Source organism: Notamacropus eugenii, chromosome 5, assembly GCF_028372415.1.
Source record: "Notamacropus eugenii isolate mMacEug1 chromosome 5, mMacEug1.pri_v2, whole genome shotgun sequence".
In the NCBI taxonomy this organism is placed as follows: Eukaryota; Metazoa; Chordata; class Mammalia; order Diprotodontia; family Macropodidae; genus Notamacropus; species Notamacropus eugenii.
In genome coordinates this window covers 155,054,534-155,079,975 of record NC_092876.1, presented here as the reverse complement: position 1 = coordinate 155,079,975, position 25,442 = coordinate 155,054,534, and the positions used below count along the sequence as shown (strand labels likewise).

General features: G+C 37.0%; 1 protein-coding gene across 1 annotated transcript in view; it reads right to left on the bottom strand.

Annotated features, from left to right (window-relative positions):
* Positions 1 to 866: 866 nt before the first annotated feature.
* TRPC6 (transient receptor potential cation channel subfamily C member 6) overlaps positions 867 to 25,442 on the bottom strand; it is a 182,761-nt gene continuing 158,185 nt past the window's right edge. Inside the window, exons 10-12 of the mRNA XM_072611288.1 lie at positions 3,761 to 3,844; positions 2,472 to 2,547; positions 867 to 1,099 (exon numbers count right to left, since the gene is read on the bottom strand). Of these exons, the coding sequence (XP_072467389.1) occupies positions 948 to 1,099; positions 2,472 to 2,547; positions 3,761 to 3,844 (312 nt within the window). The 3' untranslated portion in view covers positions 867 to 947. The remainder of the gene's footprint in view (positions 1,100 to 2,471; positions 2,548 to 3,760; positions 3,845 to 25,442) is intronic.

Here is a 25,442-nt window from a genome sequence, read left to right as displayed (position 1 = left end):
TTTTGATAAGAGGTTTGAAGAAGCTGACAATCCCAGATGAATATTTGGCCATTCCCAAATCATTTTTCAAATCAAATGTTCAGTTGCTGGAATTTAATGATCATCATAGTTAAGAAATGAATAATTTTATAGGACAATTTGATTGAACTTTTGCATTAAAAATAATTCATTTATTGTCTGGGTGTTTGTTCACTAGTGTTGGAACATTAATTTGCCAGGAAACTTTCATTTACCACCATCCATGGTATTAAAATGAACAGATAAATATCATTTCATTATTAACATTTGCTTAGCTACAAAAGGAAAACAGTAAATGTTTAGAACCAAATTAACTACACTATCTCCAGGACCGAAGGGAAGTAGCAAATTTTTTATCCTTGAGAGATGAGTGGAAAAATGTAAGGATGATTTAAGGACATTTCTGAACAAGTTCTGTCAATCATGCTATTTGGAAAAATGCATCTAAGTGGGTAGACTCTCTGAAAAGACATAATAATGTTCACCCCAAATCGACTGCTATGAGACATCAACAGGATATCTATGAAGGAGACAAGACAATTGCCTTGGAATTTACCAGGACAGAAAGGGTCATTCTGTCCTCCACAATCCCTCTGTCAGTAATATCCAAAAAACCTCCTGGCATTGAATTACACTGCTGCCGATCACATAACAGTTATATACCTAAAGAGTTTAAAAGCAATAAACCAGACCAATAGTGAGCATAGTCTTCTGCTTTTGGCCATTTTTATACAGCAGTCAAAGAAGATTTTCGTTGCAGATGACATAAAATATTAGGGTTCATATAATATGGTATGGTGGCCCAAGTTTTAATGTGACTTTTTAACTATTGAAGAATGGGAGGAAAGTTATTATTATATCACTTTTATTTGGTAAAGAATATGGCTTCAAGTGGACAATTTCATTTCAGTGTCTAAAAAGTGTTCATGTTATCTATTGCTTCCTTCTTGATTTGGTTCAATTGACAATTTCTCCCCAAGTTTTCTAATAAGTTCTGCTAGATCTTCTGTGTTCTGGGATTTTTCCTCAAGAAGTTCATAGCGGAGACTTGAGATGTCTTGTTTTATTTCTTTTAGTTCACCTATAATAAAGAACATGGATTTTAAGAGCACTTGTGTAAATAATATACACAATTCTTTTAAACATGTAACCCAAGAACTGCATTAAACCATGTATATGATTTATGCTAAAGGATTATTCTGGTTCCTCTTCATGGTGTGGAAGAGATTCTGCCTTCTGAAATGCTATGAGTTGTTGCTGAATTGTTTTAGTCAGGTCCAACTCTTCATGACCCCATCTGGGGTTTTCTAGGCAAAGTTCACCGTTTCCTTCTCCAGCTCATTTTACAGAAGAGGAGCTAAGGAAAACAGGGCTTAGTGACTTGCTCAGGGTCACACATCTAGGAAGTGTCTGAGGCTGGATTTAGACTCAGGTTCCCCTGACTCCAGGGCTGGCAGTCTATCCATTGTAGCACCTTGCTATTTCCCAAAAGGCTCTGAGAATAGAGCACAAATCCTGGGAGCTTCAACCAAAGTGGGAAAAACTGACTGGGGATGATCTAAATGCCACCCAAGAATCAGCACATCTGAGTTCATAGAGGATGGTTACTGGAATGAAAGATGCCAATTTTTTTCCAGCCATAAGGCTTTCAAGGTCCATCCAGGTTGGATAAAGGCACCATCTCTGCCTTCAGAGGGCATGCTAACCTTGATGATCACAAATCCTTGGAGAACTAACACATATATATGTAAAAACTGGTATGGAAAACACCACATATCTGAATAATTAAATTAAATAATTAAATAAGCAAATGTTTCCTGTAACTAGTGATTGAAGGAGATACAGTTAAAATCACCTCCAAGATAAACTGAAAGAAGAAGAATATATGGAAGTTTCAGGGATTATTATGATTATTAGCAATAATAATCTTAATACTCATAATTAGCAATAATAATCATAACATTATCAGTGCTACTACAAATAATAATGACTAGCATTTGTACAATGCCTACTAAGTGCTAGGTACTGTACTAAGCACTTTGAAAAGATTATTTTATTTTGTCCTCACAACAATCTTGGAAAGTAATTGCTATTATTATCCCCAGTTTATAAGCTAGGAAGCTGAGACAAGCTGAAGATAAAGTGACTTGCCCAGGGTGACATGACTTGTAAGTGTCTAAGTCAGGGTTGGGACTCCAGTCTTCTTGTCTCCAGGCCCAGGATTAGATAGCCTGCTTCCCTACCTCCACCCTGGTGCCTCTACCCCAAAACCTCCCATATTTTGTGTTTTGCTCCAAAGTATATATTTGATTGACTGGCCCATGCTCATTCTCTCCCCTTAAAGCATCACCCATTCTAAGCCCACTTCTCAGAACCCTGTCTGCTGACAACCCTGTCTCTGCCCTTAGCTCTGCCAGCTCTGAGAAAGCAGTTCAGGACCATGGTGAACTCACCCTCATTGACTTCATCACTCTCCTTATCAATCTGGGCTTTCAGTACATATCTTTTGATGAGCCGCTTCATTATTTTCTAGGTAAAGAAAAGAGGAAAGAGTTCATATCACCAACTTTCCCCTGGCTTTACAAGTAACTTTCCATTCTTATCATTTGTAAGTTGACTCTTTTATACTCTTTGACATTCACTTGCTTTTGAAATTTATAGAATTTACAGAATCAGAACTAGCATGAGATGAATGGCTGAAGGTGCTGACTTTCAAGGTGGAAACAGGGGGCATATGCTTCCTCCCCGGAAGAGCATTTCCCCCACAACAGCAACAATACAACCTTTCCTGGGCTATCATCATCCAGCATCCTATTGGTTTGGCATTCATTGGGACCCAGCTTCTTGCCCCTCTCCAACTTCGGTAATAATGAGAGCTGAACTCTCTGAGGTATTAGCATCCTCCTCTCCTGATAGTATTGTACCTGTATCCTCTCTGTCTTCTGTATTTTCTACTGCCTCGACTGCCACAAAGTTCCCTATCCTTGCCGCCAGCACAAGAATCCCTAATTATGGTTCTGAGGATTTAGCAAGGAATTCACAACTTCCAAGACTGTTTTTTTTTCTTTTCAAGAAGATTCTGGCTTACCTAGACCAATTTATTTAAAAGTTAATCCTGAATTTAAAACCATTTCATTAAATGTGCAGCCCACCCAGTGAAGGTTATATTTGTTTGATTGGAAACAGAACGTATGGATCAATTAGTAGGTAATACGTGTGGATTTGTGAGGTCAGTTTTTTGTTCTTTCAATCTTTATTCCAACATGGCCTGCATTTGTCTGCATCTGACTACTAACAACAGTGAGAACTGTTGACATTCAGGTAGTGCTTTAAGGGCTGTAAAATACTTTCCCTGTGTTTCATTTGAGCCTTTATGTATTATAACAGTTCACAAATGAGGAAACTGAGACTTGAAAACTTTAAGTGACTTTCCCATTCAGTGACCAATGGAGGTGGCATTTGATTCTAGGCATTCTCTACTCTAAACCCAATGTTGCACCCACAGTGATGAGCAGGGCCCATTCCAATAGCAAATGCCTGCAGCAACTGACTATATACTTTCATGATGGTGACAATAAGTAGGAAGTACACCTGATTGTCAGTCAAGGCATTTGGACTGTCTTTTAAATATCTCCTACTTTGGAACTAAAAACTGTGTTCTTGTGTTCCCCACATAAATAAATAGTAACAATGGGCACTTTCATTCTTTCTGAACCATTAGCCAGCAAACACTCCTATTTACCTGGTATTGTCTGGGAGGATTATTGAAACTGTTAAGATGCAAATCTTCTGAACTTCTTATGCTTGATTGCTTACTGTGACCAAGCTGTAATCCAAAAGTTGGAGAGAATTATAAGAGCTCTATCTTAAACCTTTAATTCTAAATAATGTACTATGGCATACTCATGGTTACATTGATTTAATGACAGGCAAGAAAAGAAATTTTAGATTCATCAGCATACTGGAGCTAAAGAAGTATCATGCATTAAACAAAATGTCAAAAATTATTTCAGCTGTAACAAATGGACCAGCCCTGAACTGACCAAGTCACATGAGAATCACGAGACACAAAAGGGGCCTCAGTGACTCTTGTACTGGTGGCTTTGCCAACTGGCCTTACCCTCGGCTGAATCTTTGATTAATAGAAGCAGAAAATCTATGGCTGAGGAACTTGATAAGATTAAGAAAAGCATTAGAACCTGGAAGGAGTACTGGTAAGTTACTGATGACCTCTTAGTGCTCATAACTCAGAGCATGGTAAAGTTGCAAGGGACTAATGTACCAGAATTCTGCTTAAGGCATTCTCAACAAATGATTATCCAGTTGCTGCTAAATGACCACAAGCAATGGTGAGCTTATTGCCTCTGAGGGCATCTCACTCCAGTTGTGTATAACTTTAATGAATAGAAAGTTATTCCTTAAATTGATTTAGTTGTCCAGTGGTTCAGTCAGGTCTGACTCTTTATGAGTCCATGGATCACAACATCCCAATACTGTCCATGGAGTTTTCTTGGCAAAGATACTGGAGTGATTTGTCATTTTCTTCTTCAGTAGATTAAGGCAAACAGAGGTTAAATGACTTGTCCAGGGTCACACAGCTGGTAAGTGTCTGAGGTCAGATCTGAATTCAGATCTTCTTTACTCCAAGCCTAGTACTCTATCCACCTAGTTGCCCCAATCGATTTAGTACTTAACTTCTACTCATTGATTTCAATTCAGGTTTCTAGTACCAATCAGATTGTATATAAGCTCTTTTCCATGTAACAACCCATCAAGTACAAAAATTTGTAAAGTGCATTCCACATGCTACACTAAGTGTTCTTCTTGTTGTTCAGTTGTTTGCTGGTCATGTCTGATGCTTCATGACCCCATTTGGGGTTTTCTTGGCAAAGAGTGGTTTGCCATTTCTTTCCCTAGCTCATTTTACAGATGATAAAACTAAGGCAAACAGGGTTAAGTGACGTGCCCAGGGTCATACAGCAAGTTGTGTCAGAGATCAGACCTGAACTCAGAAGGAGGAGACTTCTTGACTCTAGACCTGGCATTCTATGCACTGCGCCACAGGTTAAACATCCTGGATCCTTCTATTGTCTTCAGAGCCCATTATTTCAAGTCCTTTCCCCACTCTGGTCACTTTCAGCTGGACACACTCCAGCTTGACAATTACCTCCTAAGAAATAGCACCCAGATCTGAACATAATATCCAAGATGTGGGATGTCCAGAGTAGCATTAGGTGAGATGATCACTTCCTTCACTAGGAACTACACAGTCAAAGGTCATGGTGGCACTCTTGGTTATAACATCTCAAAGTGATCTTAGGATCCTTTAACACCCACAAGAAATTCAATCAATGAAATATGCAGAATTGTCACTGAATATTCTATGCCAGTGGAAAATCTCATAAAAATAAAAAAAGGCCAAGTATGTATGGATGGATGATAGCAATTGAAGAAAAATCAAAGTGAATTTTTTGGTGTTGAATTTTTACGTAGAGCGAGCATTAATTAAGGAAACTAAATTTAAACACTTGTCTATAGCTCTATTTTGATAGTTTCTTCATGATAACATTTTTAATGACATAGGAATATGGAATATAGTGAACATTGATAGGAGATATTTCTATATAATCACACAAAATAGTAACATAATATGTGAAGGAGTATGCTTTACATTTGTTAATTATGATATTAAAGAGATAAAACAGTTCAAGGGGAAAATAAATAGTAATAGCTGAATAAAACTGAACCGACCTTAAATTTATAATATCTTAGAAAAAAATGTCTTAGTAGGTTGGCTAATTAGACAACACAACTGTCTTCCAAAAATGATTCCCAAAGGCTGGCAAAAGAAAAGACACTGGAAAGGAACTTGGGATCTTGCTCAAAAGACAGAGAGAACTGAGAAATATAAGTTAAATATAGCTTCTCTGAGGAAGGCCTGAAGTTTGTCAAAAGCTTTCACTGTTCAATCTCTTATTTATTGGTCCCCTTGTCACTACCTATAAAAACACTAAAGTTTCCCAGATCCTTAAAAATCCCTCAGTAGACCCCACTCTCCACATAGCTATTGTCTTGCTCTCTCCCCCTCTTCCCTCCTAAACTCCACTTTCTCTTTTCTCACTCACTACAATGCTCTTCAGTCTAGCTTATGAACTCATCACTCAAGCAAACTTGCTTTCTCCAAAATTTGCAATGATTCTTTTTTTTACTAAATCTAATGCCTTTTTTTTTTAAAAAAAAATTTATCCTTGACTTCTTTGGAGCTTTTGATTCTATAGATCATCGTTTCCTCCTGGATATTCTCTCTTTTCTAGGATTTTGTGACACTAATCTCTACTGTTTTTTTCTCTAACCTATCTGACCACTCCTTCTCAGTCTCTTGTTGGACATTCATCCATGTCATCCCCACTTATTGTTCATGTTCCCCAAATCTCTGACCATATCCCTTTTCTCCTCTCCCTCTATAATATCTCTCTTGATGATTTCATCAGCAACTATGGGTTCAGTTATCATCTTTATATAAATGATTACCAGATTTATATACTCAGCCCTATGTTTCTCTTGAAACGTAGTCCTGCATCACTAGTTGCCTTTTGTACATCTAAAATAAGATATCTTGTTGGCATCTATAAACTCAATAATTCTGAAATATAACTCATTATTTTTTCCAAAAAGATCTCTCTTTTGTGTACTTTGCCCTTCTCTTTTGTTATTAAATATTTCTTCTTACTAAATACTGTATGTCAGATGTGATTTGGAATGCAAAAGAATATACTGAATGGGGCCTCAAGGTTGAGGTTTTGAATAGATGTTGACCCAAAGTGTCAAAAGCTTAATATAGTTTCTAAGGGACCATGGCAAAGGATATATTAGCATATTAGCAACATGAAGGTAATAGTGAAAAGAGCTAAAATTCATTAGATTAGGAATTAGGAACTTGGGTTCCTTTTTCCTGACTCTGCCACTAACCATTTGAATTTGTGATCTTGGACAAATCACTCATTTTTTTCTGGTCTTAATTCCTTAATTCCCAAATGAACAAAATTGTTCCTGGTTTTAAAATTACAGCTCTTGTCCTTGGATGTATGTCTATTATCAAGTCAAATAATCTAAGCTTCAATTTGTTCATTTGTAAAATGGGGATACTTGCATTATCTATGCCATCTTTTAGGAAGGGGTCTAGTTGCTGAAGAGTAGATTTCAGTATGATAAAGAAAAAAAACTTCCTAACAGTTAGAGCTGTCCAAAAGAGAAATGGGTCAACATGAGAGACAGTAGGTTTCTCCTTACTGGAGATCTAGCTGTTTAGGTGCAAGTTGGATTAGATGGCTTCTGGGGTCTCTTCTAGCTCTGATATTCTGTGATTTTACTCATTAATTCTACTTTGGCCCTCTGCAGTTATTTAGACAAGGGCTTCTTAACATTTTTAGAGGTCATGGTCACCTTTGACAATCTGCTGAAACCTATGGACCCTTCACAGAATTTCTGTAACTGTATAAATTCAATATATACAATTGGAAAGGAAAGCAACTATACTGAAAGTCTTCAAAGTGTGAAAAGCAAAGACAGTTTGTGAAAAACAACCACAGATTTCAGAATCCCTGATTTAATCCTTACGTCATGACAGCCTTGCTAATACTTGAAGATAATGATCATGTCCCATGTAAGTCTCAGGCTAGCCTCAGTTAGTTCAAATGAATCCCATATGACATACTTTTTAAGACTTCCACCATCCTGTGTGGCTTCTTTAAGGTGTACAGCCGTTGTCCCTTTAAAAACATCTTACCCACAACTAATAGAAGAATTGATTTTAAAAGATACAAATTAATCTATAAAGGTCAATTTTAGGTGGTTCATACTGTTTTGGATTTGAAGTGACTGCTTGTGCACATACAATATAAAAAGAGCAAGCTTGATAAAAGTTCTAAGCCAAGGGGGAAAAAGGAAGATTTATCCAGTGGCTGCATAAAAACATCACAGCCACCTGGGGGCAGAAAATTCAAAGATATAGTGGTTAAGGGAATCAATCTGAACATAAAAAACCTAGTAGCTTCACTGTTAAGATCACATCTGTGGTTAATCTGCTCCTTCTAGATCACTCAAACTGACATGCCTGTAACATTTAAGGTTTTAGATCTGGAGGCTTCAGATTAAAGCTTTTCTTTGGTGATTTTGTGCTTCTTAATGATATATGAATATTAGAACAGAAAATCCTGCTGAGTAAAATAGAAAGGGCTAAGATGATATATCTTTGAGAATGTGGTGAGTGATTAAATATACTCTTTTTCTCAGTTCTGTATGAGTTGTTAAGAGAACTCTGTACCACTGGGGATGAATAATATCTTATCCAAAGATCCCATCAGTGAGATTATTAAGTAGTTTTCTACTTTAAAATCTATATTTCAGTCTTTAGTAGAGAGAAGTTCCCTCTCTCCTCTGACAATTAGTCTGAATAAACCTTTCTGAGTAATTATTCCACATTTGGTGCTCTGCTAAGTGAAATGTACTAGATCAGGTATGGGGAACCTGTGACCTCAAGGCCACATGTGGCCCTCTAGGTCCTCAAGTGTGTCCCTTTGACTGAATCCAAACTTCACAGAACAAATCCGCTTAATAAAAGGATTTGTTCTGTAAAACTCGGATTCAATTAAAAGGTCATGCCTTAGAACCTAGACCTAGAAGTAACTGGTAACTAAATAGTATCCTGTTGTTTTCATAAGTGTTCCTGGGAGTGTCAATCTCTTTTGATTTCATACTCTGAATGATGAATACAAAAAATACAGTGATAAGTATCAGTCAGATACCCTGGACTCTCATATTCTTCATGGAGACACAGCTTTAGGCCAATAACGAATTTTGGAACTCAGTTTCAGAAAAAAAAAGAGTTAAGCCCATACATAGGGTAGGAAATATCCCATTTTCTGTAGGCATTACAGAAAATTTTCTCCTATAAAAAAGAGTTTCAAAAAAAGCAAAGTGATAGACTCAACTGGAAAAACACAATCAGTATGATGAGGGAAAGAGTTAATTAGTAAAGTTGCTTTCAGAACCTGAGAGGGGGGAAATAGCTAACAAATATTTTATTTAGCCTGTAGAGACTTAAATATCATGTTGTATGTATGCCAGTATAATATGGAGGTTTTAAAGATATAATTTCAAAATTGATTCTCTCTGTTTTCCTTTGTGTCTCTGGAGGCAGCTATGTGGTACAGTGGGTAGGGAATAATACTGTATTTGGATTCAGGAAGACCTGAGTTCAAATCCTGCCTCAGAAACTTACAAGCCGCATGATCATCATCATTTAATTTCTGTCTACCTCAGTTTTCTCAACTGGAAAATGCAGATAATAATAGTGTTTGCCTCCCAGGGCTATTACGATGACCAAATGAGACATGTATCTTATAAACCACTTAGTATAGTGCCCAACTATGCTTTTACTTTTCCTTTCTCCATTTTTTCTGTGCATTTGTGTTTGTGCATGTGTGCACATGCATGCATGTGTGTGTGTATGTGTGCATGTACAGGGTATCTCAAAAATCTTAGCCCAATTTTAAGCCATTAAAGCTTAAAACTGCACTAAAATTCTTGGGATACCCTGTATACATCTGCTCTGGTTCCTGGATTTTAGGAATGACTCACTTTTTTTTCCTGGTTAAAAGCAATAAACACAAAGTTAACCTAGCTGGTATTCCATCTCCTTGCCATCTCACAGACTTGCCTTTGTAAGTATCCCAAGTATGGGGACAAGTATGGAATAGAAACCCTGCCAGACCAACAACAATTGAAGATTTGGTGAAGTGTGTAGGTGTGTGATAATTTCTGTCTTCAAGTGTTTGAAGGGCTGACATGTGGACAAGAAGCTAGGTATGTTTTATTTAGCTCCAAAGGGTAGAAGTTGGGTCAAGAGGGAGAGTTCCAGGGAAGCTAGTTTTGGCTAAATATAGAAAACACTTCGTAACAAGTATGGTTGTCCAACTCTGAAATGAACTGCTCCATGAGGCAGTGAATTTCCCATCAAAAGACATTTTCAAACAGAGGCTGAATGGGCACTTAGTGGGATTTATGCTTCATATAAAATCTCTGAGGTCCCACTTTCAATGCTGACATTCTAGAGTTATTGAAGTACAAGTGACACAGGCTCAGTCAGAAAATACTGCTTAAGATCATAAGGTTAGAATTGGAAAGAACCTTAGAAGTCATCCCGTCTAGACCCTTCATTTAACATACAAAGAAAATGAGGTCTTGAGAAGTTAAAGGACTTGACATTTGTAGGTAATGACAGATCTGGGGTTTGAATCCAAGTCTGCTGCTTCCAAATAGATTTCTTTTTCCACTGTACTATTCTCTCTCTCTCTTTCTCTCTCTCTCTGTCTGTCTGTCTTTCTCTCTCTGTCTGTCTCTCTCTCTGTCTTTCTGTCTCTCTCTGTCTCTGTCTCTCTGTCTCTGTCTCTGTCTGTCTCTGTCTCTGTCTCTGTCTGTCTCTGTCTGTCTGTCTGTCTGTCTGTCTGTCTGTCTGTCTCTCTCTCTCTCTCTTTTACTAGCTAAGGGACTGGTTTTGGGCTCTTTAAAACACATCTCAGTGCCACATTTTAGAGACCAATAGAAGAAAGACACACAGATTTGCAATGTCTGTGTTAATACAGTCAGTGATTTGCAGCTGGCACTGAATCTTATGCTTCATCCAATTTCTCGTCTTTGCAATTTATCACTGTGTATCTTGTTAATTATCTATTTACATGTTATCTCCCTCAGTAAGTTAGTTCCTTGAGGGCCTGTTTTGTGTTTTTGCCTTTTTTTCCCTGTCTCTAGCATTTAAGACTGTTCCCGGCACATAGTAATCACTTAAATTTGGGTTGATTTTTGGGGGGAAAGTATCTAAAGTTCATATGATCATATTCTGTCTTAGAAAAGAAACCCACATCAAAAAAGACAAATTCTGAAGTTTCCTAGAATGGTGCAATATAAACTAAAGTAGTCATCAATTCACTCAACTTATTTATGGAATACATATGTTATGAATTATATTGTTATTGTTTTTCACCATTCAGTCATAAATGAGTCTTTCTCACCCCATGGACCATACTGTCCCTGGGATTCTCTTGGCAAGAATACTGGAGTGGTTTATCATTCCCTTCTCAGGTGGATTAAGGTAAACAGGAGTTAAATGACTTGCTCAGGATCACACAGATAGTAAATGTCTGGGGCCATATTTGAACTGAGGTCATTCTAACTAGAGGTCCAGAGCTCTGTCTACTCAGTCATCTAGCTACCTCCTATTATGAAGTGTAGAAGTGATCTAATTCAAATATACTATTCCACAGTTTATATTCTAAGCTTTAATGCCACACATCAGTGAAGTTTATGATTTTCAGAAGCAAACTATCTATAAAATGATCTGGCTGGCTCATTTGACATTACAAAGATTTTTATAACCAGGAAGCAAGTCATTTATAAATAATGGTTGCTTCAGATTCCTTATTCTTTTTACCCCTTGATTTTGCTCCATCACTAGATGTTATTACTTTAAGCAATGGAAAGAATGCTGCATTTGGAGCCAAAAGACAAATCTCTTAACCTCAACTGTCCTCAAGAGTCCCCTAAAATTAGAGGACTGAACGATATGACTTCTGATATTTCTTCCTTAATTTTATTGCCCCAAAATACCTTTCTATTTTTATTGACACCAGCACAGTTCAGGCCCTCATTACCTATTGCTTGAGATGCAAGAAGAGCTTCCACTAGCATTTCCTGACTTTGCTCCTCTCTTTCCTTACTGATGCCATATTAATCTTCCTCAGCATAATTCAGAACTCTTTCTCAAAAACCTAAAATTGTTCCCCAGAACACAATTAAAGGTCAATTTATTTTTCAAAATATTTAAACCCCTTCAAAATTTGGCACCACAGATTAGTACCTGTCCAGCCAAGTTGGATAAATTTTTGTTCACCAAATATGCTATATATAGACACAAGAATCTTAGGAATGGCAGCTTCCTCAGGTTTTAGTTCCATCTTGTAGCCTAGCCCTCACAGTCATCTGATTTAGCAAATTCAGTGGAGAAGGGACAAGCCCTCCCTACCAAATGCCAGAGTAGACAATACAGCCTAGATGAAGCAGCAAGGCATCCTGAGGGAAAGACAGGATGCATCAAATGCTAGGAATTTCAAATCTGCTACCACCACCAATTTCCCCTTAGATGTTGATGGAGACAGCCCAGGTCCATGAACCAGAGAACCTTAAGAACAGGAGTGCCCTCTCCTCCACAACCACCAAACCTATTTCCAGTCTAGCCCCTGTAGATGTCACTGAAGTGAGCAATCATTGTGGAGAAAGGGACCCATATTCTTCACCCCTACCACCACCAGCTGCCACCAAGAATCAGACAGCCAGAAACACACCAGGGGTAGCAATATCCCTCCAGGTCACTGGTCTTGATTCTAGTTCAGCCTGCAGAGCCATCATCCAGGAAAGCAACTCTTATGGAGAAGAGACCAGTCATCCCACTAATTACCATTCAAAAACCACCCCTGGGAGAGGCAAGCCGGCCTCGCTGGGCAGCTAGGAGGCGCTGTAGATGGTGTATCAGTAGATAGATGGTGTCAAGAAGATCCAAATTCAGATCTAGGCTCAGTCACATACTACCTGCGTGACCCTGGGCAAGTAACTTAACCTCTGTTTACCTGACCTTCCTCATCTGTGAAATGGGGATAATAATAGCACCCACCTCTCAGCATTACTGTGAGGATCAAATGAAATAATATTGTAAAGTACTGAGCACAGTGCTATACGAATGTTAGCCATTAGTATTCTTAGCTAAAGTAGCAAGACACCCTGAAGGAGAGAAAGCAACATGTGCACATCCAGTCCAACCATCACTACCACCTCGCCAATCCTCTTTCGTCAGACCCCAAATGAGATAGTCAAGGACCTTGAACTCAAGAGCTTTGGGAAAAGCTTCCAGCCCAGTGCCCAAAGAATTCATCCTGTGAATCAACCCCTGTGGAGATGCAGCCTGGCAACTGCTCCTGCCAGTGCTATACCCATGGCTACCGATGATTCAGAAAAGAGATTTCTTGTCCCCAAAGTCCTTGAAAAGGATCTGATTTTATCAGTGAAAATGATAGTAATGAGGAAGCATTAACAACTGCTTTGCCACTGCACCCTAAGAACCATGGGACCTTTCCATCTGAATTGAAGCTTCAACTTTCCAAGTGTTATCTCCACAGTTAGAATGAGAGCTCCCTAAGAGCAGAGACTGGCTTACTTTTCTATTTTTAACTCCAACACTTTGAACTTCATAAAGTAAATACCTCATAAATTCATTCACTTATTTTTTCCTCCAGGAGCCTTTATTAATATTAGTTTTCCTTGTCTGAAATGTCCTTCCCCTTCTTTACTTTTACCTATATAGTCCCTTCAAAGTCCGTCTTAACATGATACCCTCAACTGGAAATTATTTCTCCTTCCTCCAATCACTTCATGAGGCAGTGAAAAATAGTGGAAAAACATTAAAAACATGGAGTCAAGATCTCAGTTCGAATTCTGTCTCTGACATTTATTGGCTTGTGACCATATGTGAGTCATTTACCCTCTCGGAGCCTGTTTCCTTTTCTATAAAAAGGGATAATCTTAAATAGCTATTATTATTATGACTATTATTGTTGCTTTTTATCAAACTTGCCCATCCTGCTTTCTTTTGTAGTCATTTATATATGTGTCTTTTCTCCCAAACTAGTTGCAAGTCCTTTGAGAACATCGATTATGTTTCATTCTTCATGTCCTATGGAAGGTTATATCCTACAGACAGACACAAAGAATAAATTGCTCATCAAATATTGTGGCAAGAGGGATGAGTGTAGGGAATTTTAAGAAACTGAAGTTTGTTTATGGACTTCTCCTTGGCCATGTATTAAGTTCTACCATATGATAGCAGGATAAAAAGACTTTGATCTAGGATTTTAACTGAATTTGGACAAGTGCTTTGTACACAGATATTTCTCTTCCTTCTTGGGACTAGTAACTAATTTATCATAAAATTTAATTAATCCTTAGTTGTTTGTTCCTTCATTAAAGAAACATTTATTTTGCATTCCCTGAATGCTTAGCACTGTGTTAGGCATCACAGAGAAGTAAGAAGTAGGAGAGAGTCTATGCATTCAAGTGGCTTAGAATCTTGTTGTGGAGAAAAAAAGATGGACATACTGTATCTAGTCACATAAAGCTAGGATTTCATATGCATAGGTGATCTGGCTTACTTAGATTTTGCAAAGGCAATATTACAGTCTTTCATTACTCTGATCAGATGAATATGCAAACAGGCTAATAATTCTTTGTGAAGAAAAACAAAACTTTTCTTAATAGTAGTACAAATTGTTTAAAGAAAGCATGAAATTTCATTTTAAAAGACATTTTTAAGCTATAATGGTCAATGATTTGTTCAGCCTTCACCAGAGCACCATGCTGCTGGGAGGAGGTTCTTTTGTACTCCTCCACCATTGTTTGCTCTAACTAGGATTTCTCTTCTGTCAAACAAAGTGGATGCCTATTTAATAATAGCTGGTTTTTATACAGGGTGTCCCAAAAATATTAGTGTATTAAGATTTAAAATTGAACTAAGACATGTAGGACACCCTAGACAGAGCTTTAAGATTAGCAAAGTGCTTTACATACATTATCTCCTTTGGGCTACACAATAACTCCATAAGGAAGGTGTGATAATTATCCCTATTTTAAAGACAAGAAAACCGAGGTTTAGAAATTAAGTATCATGCTCAACATTACACATTTAGCGAATGTCTTGGGCAGGATTGAAATCTTTGTCAAAGTTCAAGTCCAGTGTTCTATCTACTTTTCCACACTGCCTCTAAGGTGGCTACTAGCTCCTACATGTTCCCATGTCACCTTAACAGTGACACAAAAAATTTTCAGAACAGGAAAATCATAGGTTTTACCCATTTACAAAGCAAATAAATGCATAGAAGGCAGAAACCCTTGGATCACACTAGTGAGTCAAATTGTATGGCCTAGCTCAGTTGTCAGCAGAAAGGTTTCAAGTAGCACCTCTCAAGTCATCTTGTGTAAATCAGATATTGTTTCCACAGGAAAAAACTTCAAAGAATGTCTCCCTGTGTAATTCTATTCTTTTAAAATTATTTTATTTATTTTGTTATATATTTCCCAATTATATGTAAATTTTTAAACAACCTTTAACAAAATTTTGAATTCCAAATTCTTTCCTTCTAGCCTCTTTCCTTTCCTTGAGAAGGCAAACACTTTGATTTCAAATAGACATGTGGGGTCATACCAAACACATTTCTATATTAGCCATGTTGAAAAACAGACCAAAATACTAAAAATAAAGTTTAAAGAAGTATGCTACAATCTTCCTTCAGAGTTCATCAGTTCTGTCTCTTGAAGTGGAAAACATTTTTCATCATGAATCCTTTGGAATTGTCTTTCACCATTGTCTTGATAAAAGTAGCTAAATCTTTCATAGTTGGTCATCTTTACAATATTTCTGTGACTGGACATAATGCTCTCCCAGTTCTGCTCATTTCACTTTGTATGGGTTCATATGAGTCTTCCCAGGTTTTTCTGAAACCATCCTGTTAATCTTTTCTTACAGCAGAGTGGTATTTCATCACAGTCATATACCCCAACTTGTTCAGCCACTCCCCAATTCATGGGCATCCCCTCAATTTTCAATTCTTTACCAGTGAGGAGGGCCAAATTTTGGGCAAGTCTTTATTTTCTAAGTGGCGCCTCATCCTCTCTGAGTAAGACTATCTAAGTTGCGATAGTTACTGATTTAGCTATCTGATGAGCGTTCAAGACTAGGTAGGAGTTACGTGCCTGTCTTAGAAGGTGCTGTCCCACTGGGAGGGAGTTCCCTTGTTAAGTCATTTGCAATCATACGCCTCTCTTCATGACTCCTTTTTCTGCAAGGATACTGGTGTGGTTTGCTCTTTCCTTTTCCAATTCATTTTACAGATGAGGAAACTTGAGGCGAATAGGGTTTGTCCAGGACCTTGGCCTAAAGGGGCACCCCTTGAACCCTGGGTCATCTCCAGTCATCCTGATGAATATCTGGTCACCAGATTCAGATGGCTCTGGAGGAGAAGTGAGGCTGGTGACCTGCACAGCCCTCCCTCACTCAAAACAAAGTCAAGTGCAAGTCATGTCATCATTTCTCTGATGGCATGGTCTTCTTTGGCACAGCAACAAGAACAACAATTCTTTACTATACAAAGTTGCTGCTGTTGTACAAATGGGTCCTTTTCCCTTTTTTTTGATTTCTTTCATATTCAAAACTAGTAGTAGTATTGTTAGGTCAAAGTATAGGCACAACTTTATTGTCCTTTCACATAGTTCCAAATTGTTCTCCAGAATGGCTGGACTATTTTACAACTCTCCCAAAAGTGCCTTAGTGACCCAATTTTTCCACATCCCCTCCAGCATTTGTCATTTTCTTTTTCTATCAAGCTAGCTAATCTTCTAGGTGTGAGGTGGTCTCAAAGTTGTTTTAATTTGCATTTCTCTAATCAGGAGTGATTTATAGCATTTTATGTGATTGTTGATAATTTTCATTTCTTCTTCTGAAAATTGTTTGTTCATATCTTTTGGTCGTTTACCAACCTGGGGAATCACTTATATTTTTGTGAAGTTGGCTCAGTTCCATATATGTGGAATAAGCAAGGTCTTCATCAGAGAAACTTATTGCATAAATTTTCCTCAGTTTCCTGTTTTCCTTCTGATTTTGGCTGCATTAATTTTGTTTGTGCAAAACCTTTTTAATTTCAAGCAATCAGAATTATCTATTTCACCTTTCATAATCTCCTCTATCTGTTTAGTCATAAATTCTTCCCTTATGCATAGATCTGACAGATACAAAATGCTCCACTAATTTACTTGTGATATCACCCTTCATGTCTAAATAATTTACCCATTTTGACCTTATCTTGGTATTTGGTGTCAGATGTTGGTCTATGCTTAGTTTTAGACAAATTGCTTTCTAATTTTCCCAGCAATGTTTCTTACCCCCAAAGTTCTTACCCCCAAAGTTGGATTCTTTGGGTTATTAAACACTACATCACTATGGTCATTTACAACTGTTTATTGTGTACCTAAATCCATTCCACTAATCTAGCATCCTATTTCTTATCCAGTCCCAGATTTTTTGATGATTATCACTTTGTAATATAGTTCGAAATCTGGAACTGGCAAGCTACTTTACTCACTTTTTTTTCTTTGAATCCCTTGATCTTTAACCTATTATTCTTCCAGATGAATTATATTACTGCTTATTACTAGATCTGTAAACTATTTCTTTGGTAGTTTGATTCGTGTAGCATTCAAGAGGTAAATTAACTTAGGGAGAGTTATCATTTCTGTATATTGTCGCAGCCTACTCAAGAACAATTAATATTTTCCCATTGTTTAGATCTGATTTTATTCATGTGAAAATTGTTTATGTAGTTTCTAGGTTTGACTTGGTAGGCAGACTCCCAAGTATTTTATATTGTCTGCAGTTATTTTAAATGCAATCACTCTTTCTCTGCCTGCTGAGTTTTGTTAATAGTATATAGAAATATTGTTGATTTATGTGGTTTTATTTTGTATGTTGGAGAAGGAAATGGCAAACTACTCTACTATCTTTGCCAAGAAAATCCCATGAACAATATGGTCAACAGGATTACGAAGAGTCAGAAATGGCTGAATGACTGAATAACAATAAAAATTTTATAACCTGCAACTTTGAAAAGTTGTTCATTGTTTCATCTTGTTTTTTAGTTGATTCTCTAAGGTTCACTAAGAATACCATCATATCACCTGTAAAGAATGATAGTTTTATTTCCTCACTGCCTATTTTATTCCTTCAAACTTTTCTTTCTTATTGCTTTTCTAGTACAACATTGAGTAGTAGTGGTTATAATAGACATTGTCGCCTCACCCCTGATCTTACTTCAAGTTTCTCCCCATTACAGATAATACTAGTTCTGGGTTTTAAATAGATACTATTAATCATTTTAAGAGAGGTTTCATTGATTTCTACACTTTCTATTGTTTTTTGTAGGAATGACTGTTTTATGGAGTTCCCATGGTGATCAGAAGAAGCGATACAAGGACACTCTTAAGGTTTCTCTTAAGAACTTTGGAATTGATTATGTGACATGGGAGACACTGGCATAGGACTGCTCAGCATGGCATGCCCACATCAGAGAAAGTGCTGTGCTCTATGGGCAAAGAAGAATGGAAACAGCTCAAAGGAAATACAGGGTGTGCAAATTTAGAGAATCCACCGCAAATGTTCACATGGACTATTTGTGTCCAATCTGTGGTAGAGCAGTCCAAGCCCATATTGGTCCAGACAATCAGCCATAGTTCAGCACATTGATACTTGACTCTAGCATAGTGATGTCATTTTGGTCCTCTTTCAGAGAGGACAGCAACTAATCAACCATGACTTTTATTGTTATTGTTATTGATATAGTCAATTGCACTGTTTTCCAAATATTGAATAAGCCCTGTATTCCTGATGTAAATCCTACCTTGTTATGGTGTATGCTCTTTGTGAAATATTACTGTAATCCCCTTGCTAGTTTTTTATTTAAAATTTTTGCATCAATATTCATCAAATAAATTGGTCTACAGCTTTATTTCTCTGTTTTTCCTCTCCCTGATTTAGGTATCAAAACCATAATTGTGTCATAAGGAGAATTTGGTAAGACTCCTTTATCTATTTATTAATGGTTAAAATAGTATTGGGATTCACTTAGTTCTGGGGATTTTTTTCTGGTCCTGTGGATTTTTTTCTGAGGGGGATCATTGATGGCTAGTTAACTTTTGTTTTCTGAGTTAGGGTTATTTAAGTATTCCCCCACTTACTGTAAAAGCTCTTTCTTGCATGCCTTTTTTACTTGAGATAATTTCTCCAATTCTTTCTCTCCCTTTACCCTTCTCCCACGACATTCTCTTTCTTGCCTATTCATTTTTTATGTCATCCCAACATAATCAACTCACTTTTGCACCCTTTTTCTATGAAGAATTCTTCTCTTTAATGATATAGTTCTTAGAAGATAAATTCATTATCTTCCCATATAGAAAAGTAAATAATTTAAGGTTATTGAGTTCCTTATGATTTCTCTTCCACATTCACCTTTTTATGTTTTTCTTGAATCTTGTATTTAAAAGTCAAATTTTCCATTCAGCTCTGGTATTTTTGTCAGGAATGCTTGAAAGTTCCTTATTTCATTAAATATCCATATTTTTTCCCTTGGGGGATTATATTCAGTTATTCTTGATTGGTTATTCTTGATTTAATCTCTGCTCTTTTGCCTGTTGGAATATCATATTCCAAGCTCTCTGCTCCTTTAAAGTGGCTGCTGCTAAATCTTATCTAACTGATCTTGAATGGAACTCCATAGTATTTGAATGGTTGCTTCCTGGTGGCTTGATGTATTTTCTATTTGACCTGGAACTTCCAGAATTTGACTTTAAAATTTCTGGGAGTTTATATTTTAGGATCTCTTCCAGGTAGTGATGCATGGTTTCTTTCAATGTCCTTCAGGTGATCTAATACTTAAATTATCTCTCTTTGATTTACATTCCATATCAGTTTTTTATCTCATTTCATATTTTCTTCTATTTTTACATTCTTTTGATTTTGTTTTGTTATTTATTGGTGTCTCATTGAGTAGCTTCCACTTGCTCAATTTTAATTTTTTAAGAAATAATTTTCTTCTGTGAACTTTTGTATCTCTTCTTTTCATTTGTCCTGCTATGTTTTTTAAGGTGTTATTTCTTTTAGTACTTTTTGTGCCTCTTTTTGCAGGCTGTTAATTACGTTTTCATAAATTTTTTCCTTTGCTTTCATATTTTTACCTAGTCTTTTCTCTACACTATTATTTGACTTTGAAAATCAATTTTTAGCTATTCAAAGAATTCTTATTGGGCTTATATCCAATTCACATTTTTCTTTGATTGACACTTTGCTTGTAACTGCTTTGATTTCATTGTCTTCTTCTGAGTTTGTATTTTGATTTTCCTTGTCTTCATAGTGGCTTTCTATGGTCAGGTTCTTTTTTGTTGTTTGCTCATTTTCCCATACTATTTCTTGATTTGGAACTTTATGTTAAAGTTGGCTCTGTTCCTGGCATGAGAGGAAGGGTTCTCTCTCAAGCTTCAGTCTTTTTTTTTTTGCATTGTTGTTTTCAGGGGTTTGGGAAGTTTTTAGTGCAGTCTGGGGAGAGGTGTGGTTGCTGCTTTTTTGGTGCACCGTCGTCCTTAGCCAGAAAGGGTCTCTGATTCCTTGCAACTGCATTGATACTGCCCCTCAGAGTTTCTACTCTCTCTTGACTAAAAGTGCTTCTCTCTACCCTTGAACTGTGACCCAGAAGTGGGTACAGGCAATGGAGTTGCCTGGTCCTGTGTCTACAAAGTACCCTGTAATCTTTGTCTGATCAGTTGTCAGGTCCCCTACCATCTCTTGCTACATAGCTTCATAAGTTTCTGCTGCTTCTATCACTACCACTTTGATTTCCTATGTTATCTTAGACTGGAAGAACACTTTTTATTGGCACTTCCACCCAAGAATTCAATAAGAAGTGTTATTTTATAGTTGTTTGGAGGTAAATATTGGGAGACCTTGCCTGATTGCTTCTCTGTCATCTTGGCTCCACTCCCAGAAGTCTTAGCATAGTTTTAAATGTGGGTCAGAAAGTGTGCCTTAATATTAAACTGAAATGCACTACATAACCTCTCTTTATAGGCTCATCACTAGCTGATATAATAACAAATAGTGAGAGGTGAAGGGAAAACAAAACAGAGCAACGGGTCCCAATAATGAATTCTTGTATAAGCTACTCCTTAATTATTCAATTAAGGGTTGATATTATTGCTGTGCCTCTATCCAAATCACCCAAGCTAAAATGCATGGTTAGTCAGTGACGAACCATGACAGTGACTGTGTCACACATCAGACAGGAAACTCTACCTACTGGGATCAGAGAAGAGGGGTAGCTTATTAAAAAGATGACATGAAAAATGTTTGCTGAATATATATATATATATATATACATGTATATAGACATATATGTGCACACGTATGTACATAAGTATGGAATTATAGGAACATGATGAGGAAAGCACAATAAAGAGTGTTTAGGTGAGGATGAATAGAAGAAGTAGAATCAATTAGGTACTATCATATAATGCTATGTGCATTATATGAACTATAGTTCTATGTACTATTATACAGCAAGACATAAAGATGAAAGATGTGGTATTTACATTCAGGAAAATGATCACAAATATGACATGGTGACATGATATAGTTGACTATCAGGTATCTGCTACCAGGTGTCTTAGTCAACTACCCAGAGACTGGTGACTCTCTAGCCTGAAATTTGAGTAGTCGATAAATTTTAGACTTAGCTTAAAATTTCTTTCCTCAAAAGGTGAAAAAACCAATAAGGTGAACTGTTATCCTGTGCCTAATTCTCACCTTCAAGGAATAATTGATTGCTGAGGTAGAAATGATGGAAAATTTGGATGAAAACGATCCTTCTTTTTTTAGATTTCAAAAGAGAGGAGAGGAAAATTGCTAGTAGTCTGGCATCTACAATATGTTTTTAGAGAGAAGATTTCAAAATATTCAGAGTAAGGAAAGGTAAGGGTCTATCATCTAAAATTCGAGAAAAGAAATAGGTTGCATAGGCATGGGATCTCTCAAGAAGGAAATTTGGAAGATAAAAATTATTCTGATGAGGAAGAAAAAGGACAGCTATCTAAAGAGAAAGATATGGAGGCATAGTGAATTTACTGCCTAACTTTGAATTTATTGAGATGAGTATAGAAAATGGAATCAAGAGCGGGGCAATAGAGGATTACTACCAAAAAAGGAATCATCCAGTTATAATCTTACCAGTGCTAAATGAGGATGACAAAAATGTTTGTTTTTTTAAGCTATGCTAGGGGACAAGAGGAAGACTGAAGAAGGGATAGGAGCACTGCTTAGAATAGACGGCATAACAAAAAATGATCCATAGAAAGCAGAGCTACTGAAGGCTTATTTGCTTGTTTTTTTTTTTTCCTCTAAGGAAAATATTTGAATGGTGAAGCATCCAAAAAAGTTAGGTCAACAAGGAACTGAATCTCAAGATAATTAAGAAACCAATTAGCTGCATATATCCCAGATTACTAGAAGAATTTAACTGATGTGATTATTAAGCTGCTTTCAATGATCTTTCAAAAAAAGTCTTAAAGGATTAGAAATTGTCAAATGTCATAATGATATTTTTAAAAGAGAATAGAGAGATTTTTGAGGGGGCAGAGCCAAGACAGCTGAGGAAAAGCAGAGACTTGTTTGAGCTCTCCCTTAAACCCCAGCAAATACCTGTAAAATGATTCTAAACAAATTCTGGAACTTTAGAGCCCACAGAATAACAGTGCAAAGCAAATTTTCAGCACAAGACAGCTTGGAAGGTCAATGGGAAGCATCTATCACTCCTGGATGGAAGTGGAAGACAGTATAGCATGGGCCATGCCAGCAAAGGCAGGGCCTGAGCAGGCCTTAGGGAGACTGAATCACTAGCAGCTGTGGCGGTATCCAGACTTCTTGACCCCCAAACACCAAGGACAACTTGGAAGGTGAGTAGAAAAAAGCCTGTTGGACATGTGTGAGAGACTAGTACAATCCAGCAGCAGAGGGAGCAGAGGAGCCCATGGCAGCCTCTGAAGCATCAAGGGCAGTGGAAGCAGCTGTTTCTGAAACTCTAGATTCACAGATTGTGGGGGACTGAGCAGCTGACAGTATACCCCCACTGGAAGCAGAGAACTACCTTGACAAAAAGCACAAAAGTCAAGTAAATACCTGGGAAATTAGCAAAAACCAGAAAAAGAATCAGACAATAGAATCTTCGTTTGGTGACAAGGAAGATAAAAACACAAGAATACAACAACATCAAAAGCTCCTACATCCAAAGCCTCCATGAAAAATATGAACTGGTCTCACGTAATGGAAGAGCTCAAAAAGGATTTTGAAAATCAATTAAAAGACAGCAAAAATTGGGAAGAGAAATGACTGTGATGCAAGAAAATCATGAAATACGAGTCAACTGCTTACTTAAAGGGGACCCAAAAGTGTTGAAGAAAATAATACCTTAAAAAATAGACTAACACAAATGGCAAAAGAGATCCAAAAAGCTAGAATGCCTTAAAAAGCAGAATTGGCCAGATGGAAAAGAAGGTTCAAAAGTTCACCAAAGAAAATAATCCTTTAAAGATTAGAATGGAGAAGATGGAAGCTAATGATTTTATGAAAAATCAAGAAATTATAAAACAAAATGAAAAGAATGAAAAATTAGAAGACAATGTGAAATATCTCATTGGAAAAACAACTGACCTGCAAAATAAATCCAGGAGACACAATTTAAAAATTATTGGAATATCTGAAAAAAGAGTCAAAAAAGAGCCTAGACATCATCCTCCAAGAAATTAAAAAGGAAAACTGCCCTGCTATTCCAGAAGTAGAGGGAAAAATAGAAATGGAAAGAATCCACTGTTTGCCTTCTGAAGGAGATCCCAAGAGGAAAACTCATAGGAATATTGTAGCCAAATTCTAGAGTTCCCAGGTCAAGGAGAAAATATTGGAAGCAGTTGGAAAGAAGCAATTCAAGTATTGTGGAAATACAATCAGGATAACACAAGATCTAACAGCTTCTACATTAATGGATTGGAGGGCTTAGAACATGATATTTTAGCGGTCAAAGGAGCTATGATTAAAACCAAGAATCACCTACCAAACAAAACCCAAAAATCCTTCGAGGAAAACTGGATATTCCACTTTAAAACATTCTTGATGAAAAGACCAGAGCTGAATAGAAAATTTGACTTTCAAATACAAGAATCAAGAGAGGCGTGAAAAGGTAAATAGGAAAGAGAAATCATGAGGGACTTACTAAAGTTGAACTGTTAACATTCTTACATGGAAAGATAATATTTGTAACCCTTGAGAGTTTTTTTCAGTATTAGGATAGTGGGAGGGATTATACACACACACACACACACACACATACATACATACATACATACATACATATATATATGTATATATATATATACATGAGGGAGAGAGGGAGACAGAGAGACAGAGAGAGAGAGAGAGAGCACAGGGTGAGCTGAATATGAAGGGATGATATCTAAAAAATAAAATTAAGGGATGAGAGAATATATTGGGAGGATAAAGGGAGAAATAGAATGGGGTAAATTTTCTCTCACATAAAAAGAGGCAAGAAAAAGCTTAAAATGGAGGGGAAGGGGGAAGGTGAGAGGGAAAGAGTGAACCTTACTCTCATTGAATTTGGCTTAAGTGGGGAATAACATGCACATTCAACTGCATATGAAAATCCATCTTATACTATAGTAAAGTATGTGGGAAGGGGATACGCATGGGTGGGCATAATGGAAAGGAGGGAGGAGGGGGTAATTAGAAGAAAACACTTTAGAGGAGGGACAAGGTCAAGAGAGAGAATGGAATGAATGGGGGGGCAGGATAGAATGGAGGGAAATATGGTTAGTCTTTCACAACATGACTTTTATGGAAGTGTTTTGCATTACTACACATGTTTGGCCTATATTGCATTGCTTGCCTTCTCAATGGGAGTGAGTGAGAAGGGAGGAAGGGAGAGAAGGTAGAACTAAAAGTTTTAAAAACAAATGTTAAAATTGGTTGTACACTCATCTGGAAAATAAGACATACAGGCAATGTGGTATAGAAATCTATTTTGCCCTACAAGAAAATAGAGGGGAAAGGGATAAGAGAAGGAGGATGTGTGAGAGAAAGGAGGGCAAATTAGGGGAAGGAGTAATCAGAATGTACACTGTCCTGGGGTGGGGAAGAAGAGAGATGAGAAGAAAATTTGGAATTCAAAACCTTGTGAAAACTAATGTTGAAAACTAAAAATTAATTAATTAATGAAAAAAAAGAAAAAGAGAAAGCATAGAGTTGACTCTTTAATCTATTGACCAATGAGCTAGACTTGAACTTCTGGCAACAATCTAGAATATATGATTACAGGAACTGTTGGTAGATACTTTAAAAGGAAATGCTAATAATTTAGAACATGGCTTCATGAAAAACAGGCCATGCAAAATAACCCCATTCTTTTTTGGACAGGATTATTAGACTGGTAGCTTATGTGAATGCTACAGATATAATATAACTAGATTTCAGTTGAAACTTGAAAGTCTCTCAAGATACCTTTGTGACAAGATGAAATGATATAAATGGAATGACTAGAAGTTGGATGATTTTCAGCTAGATGAATGGGCTGCACCAGGCAGGGATATACTTTACCACTGTATGTCTTCATGTGGACTAGGTGACCATTGTAGAATTGATTCTTATTCAACAATGGGTCAGACTA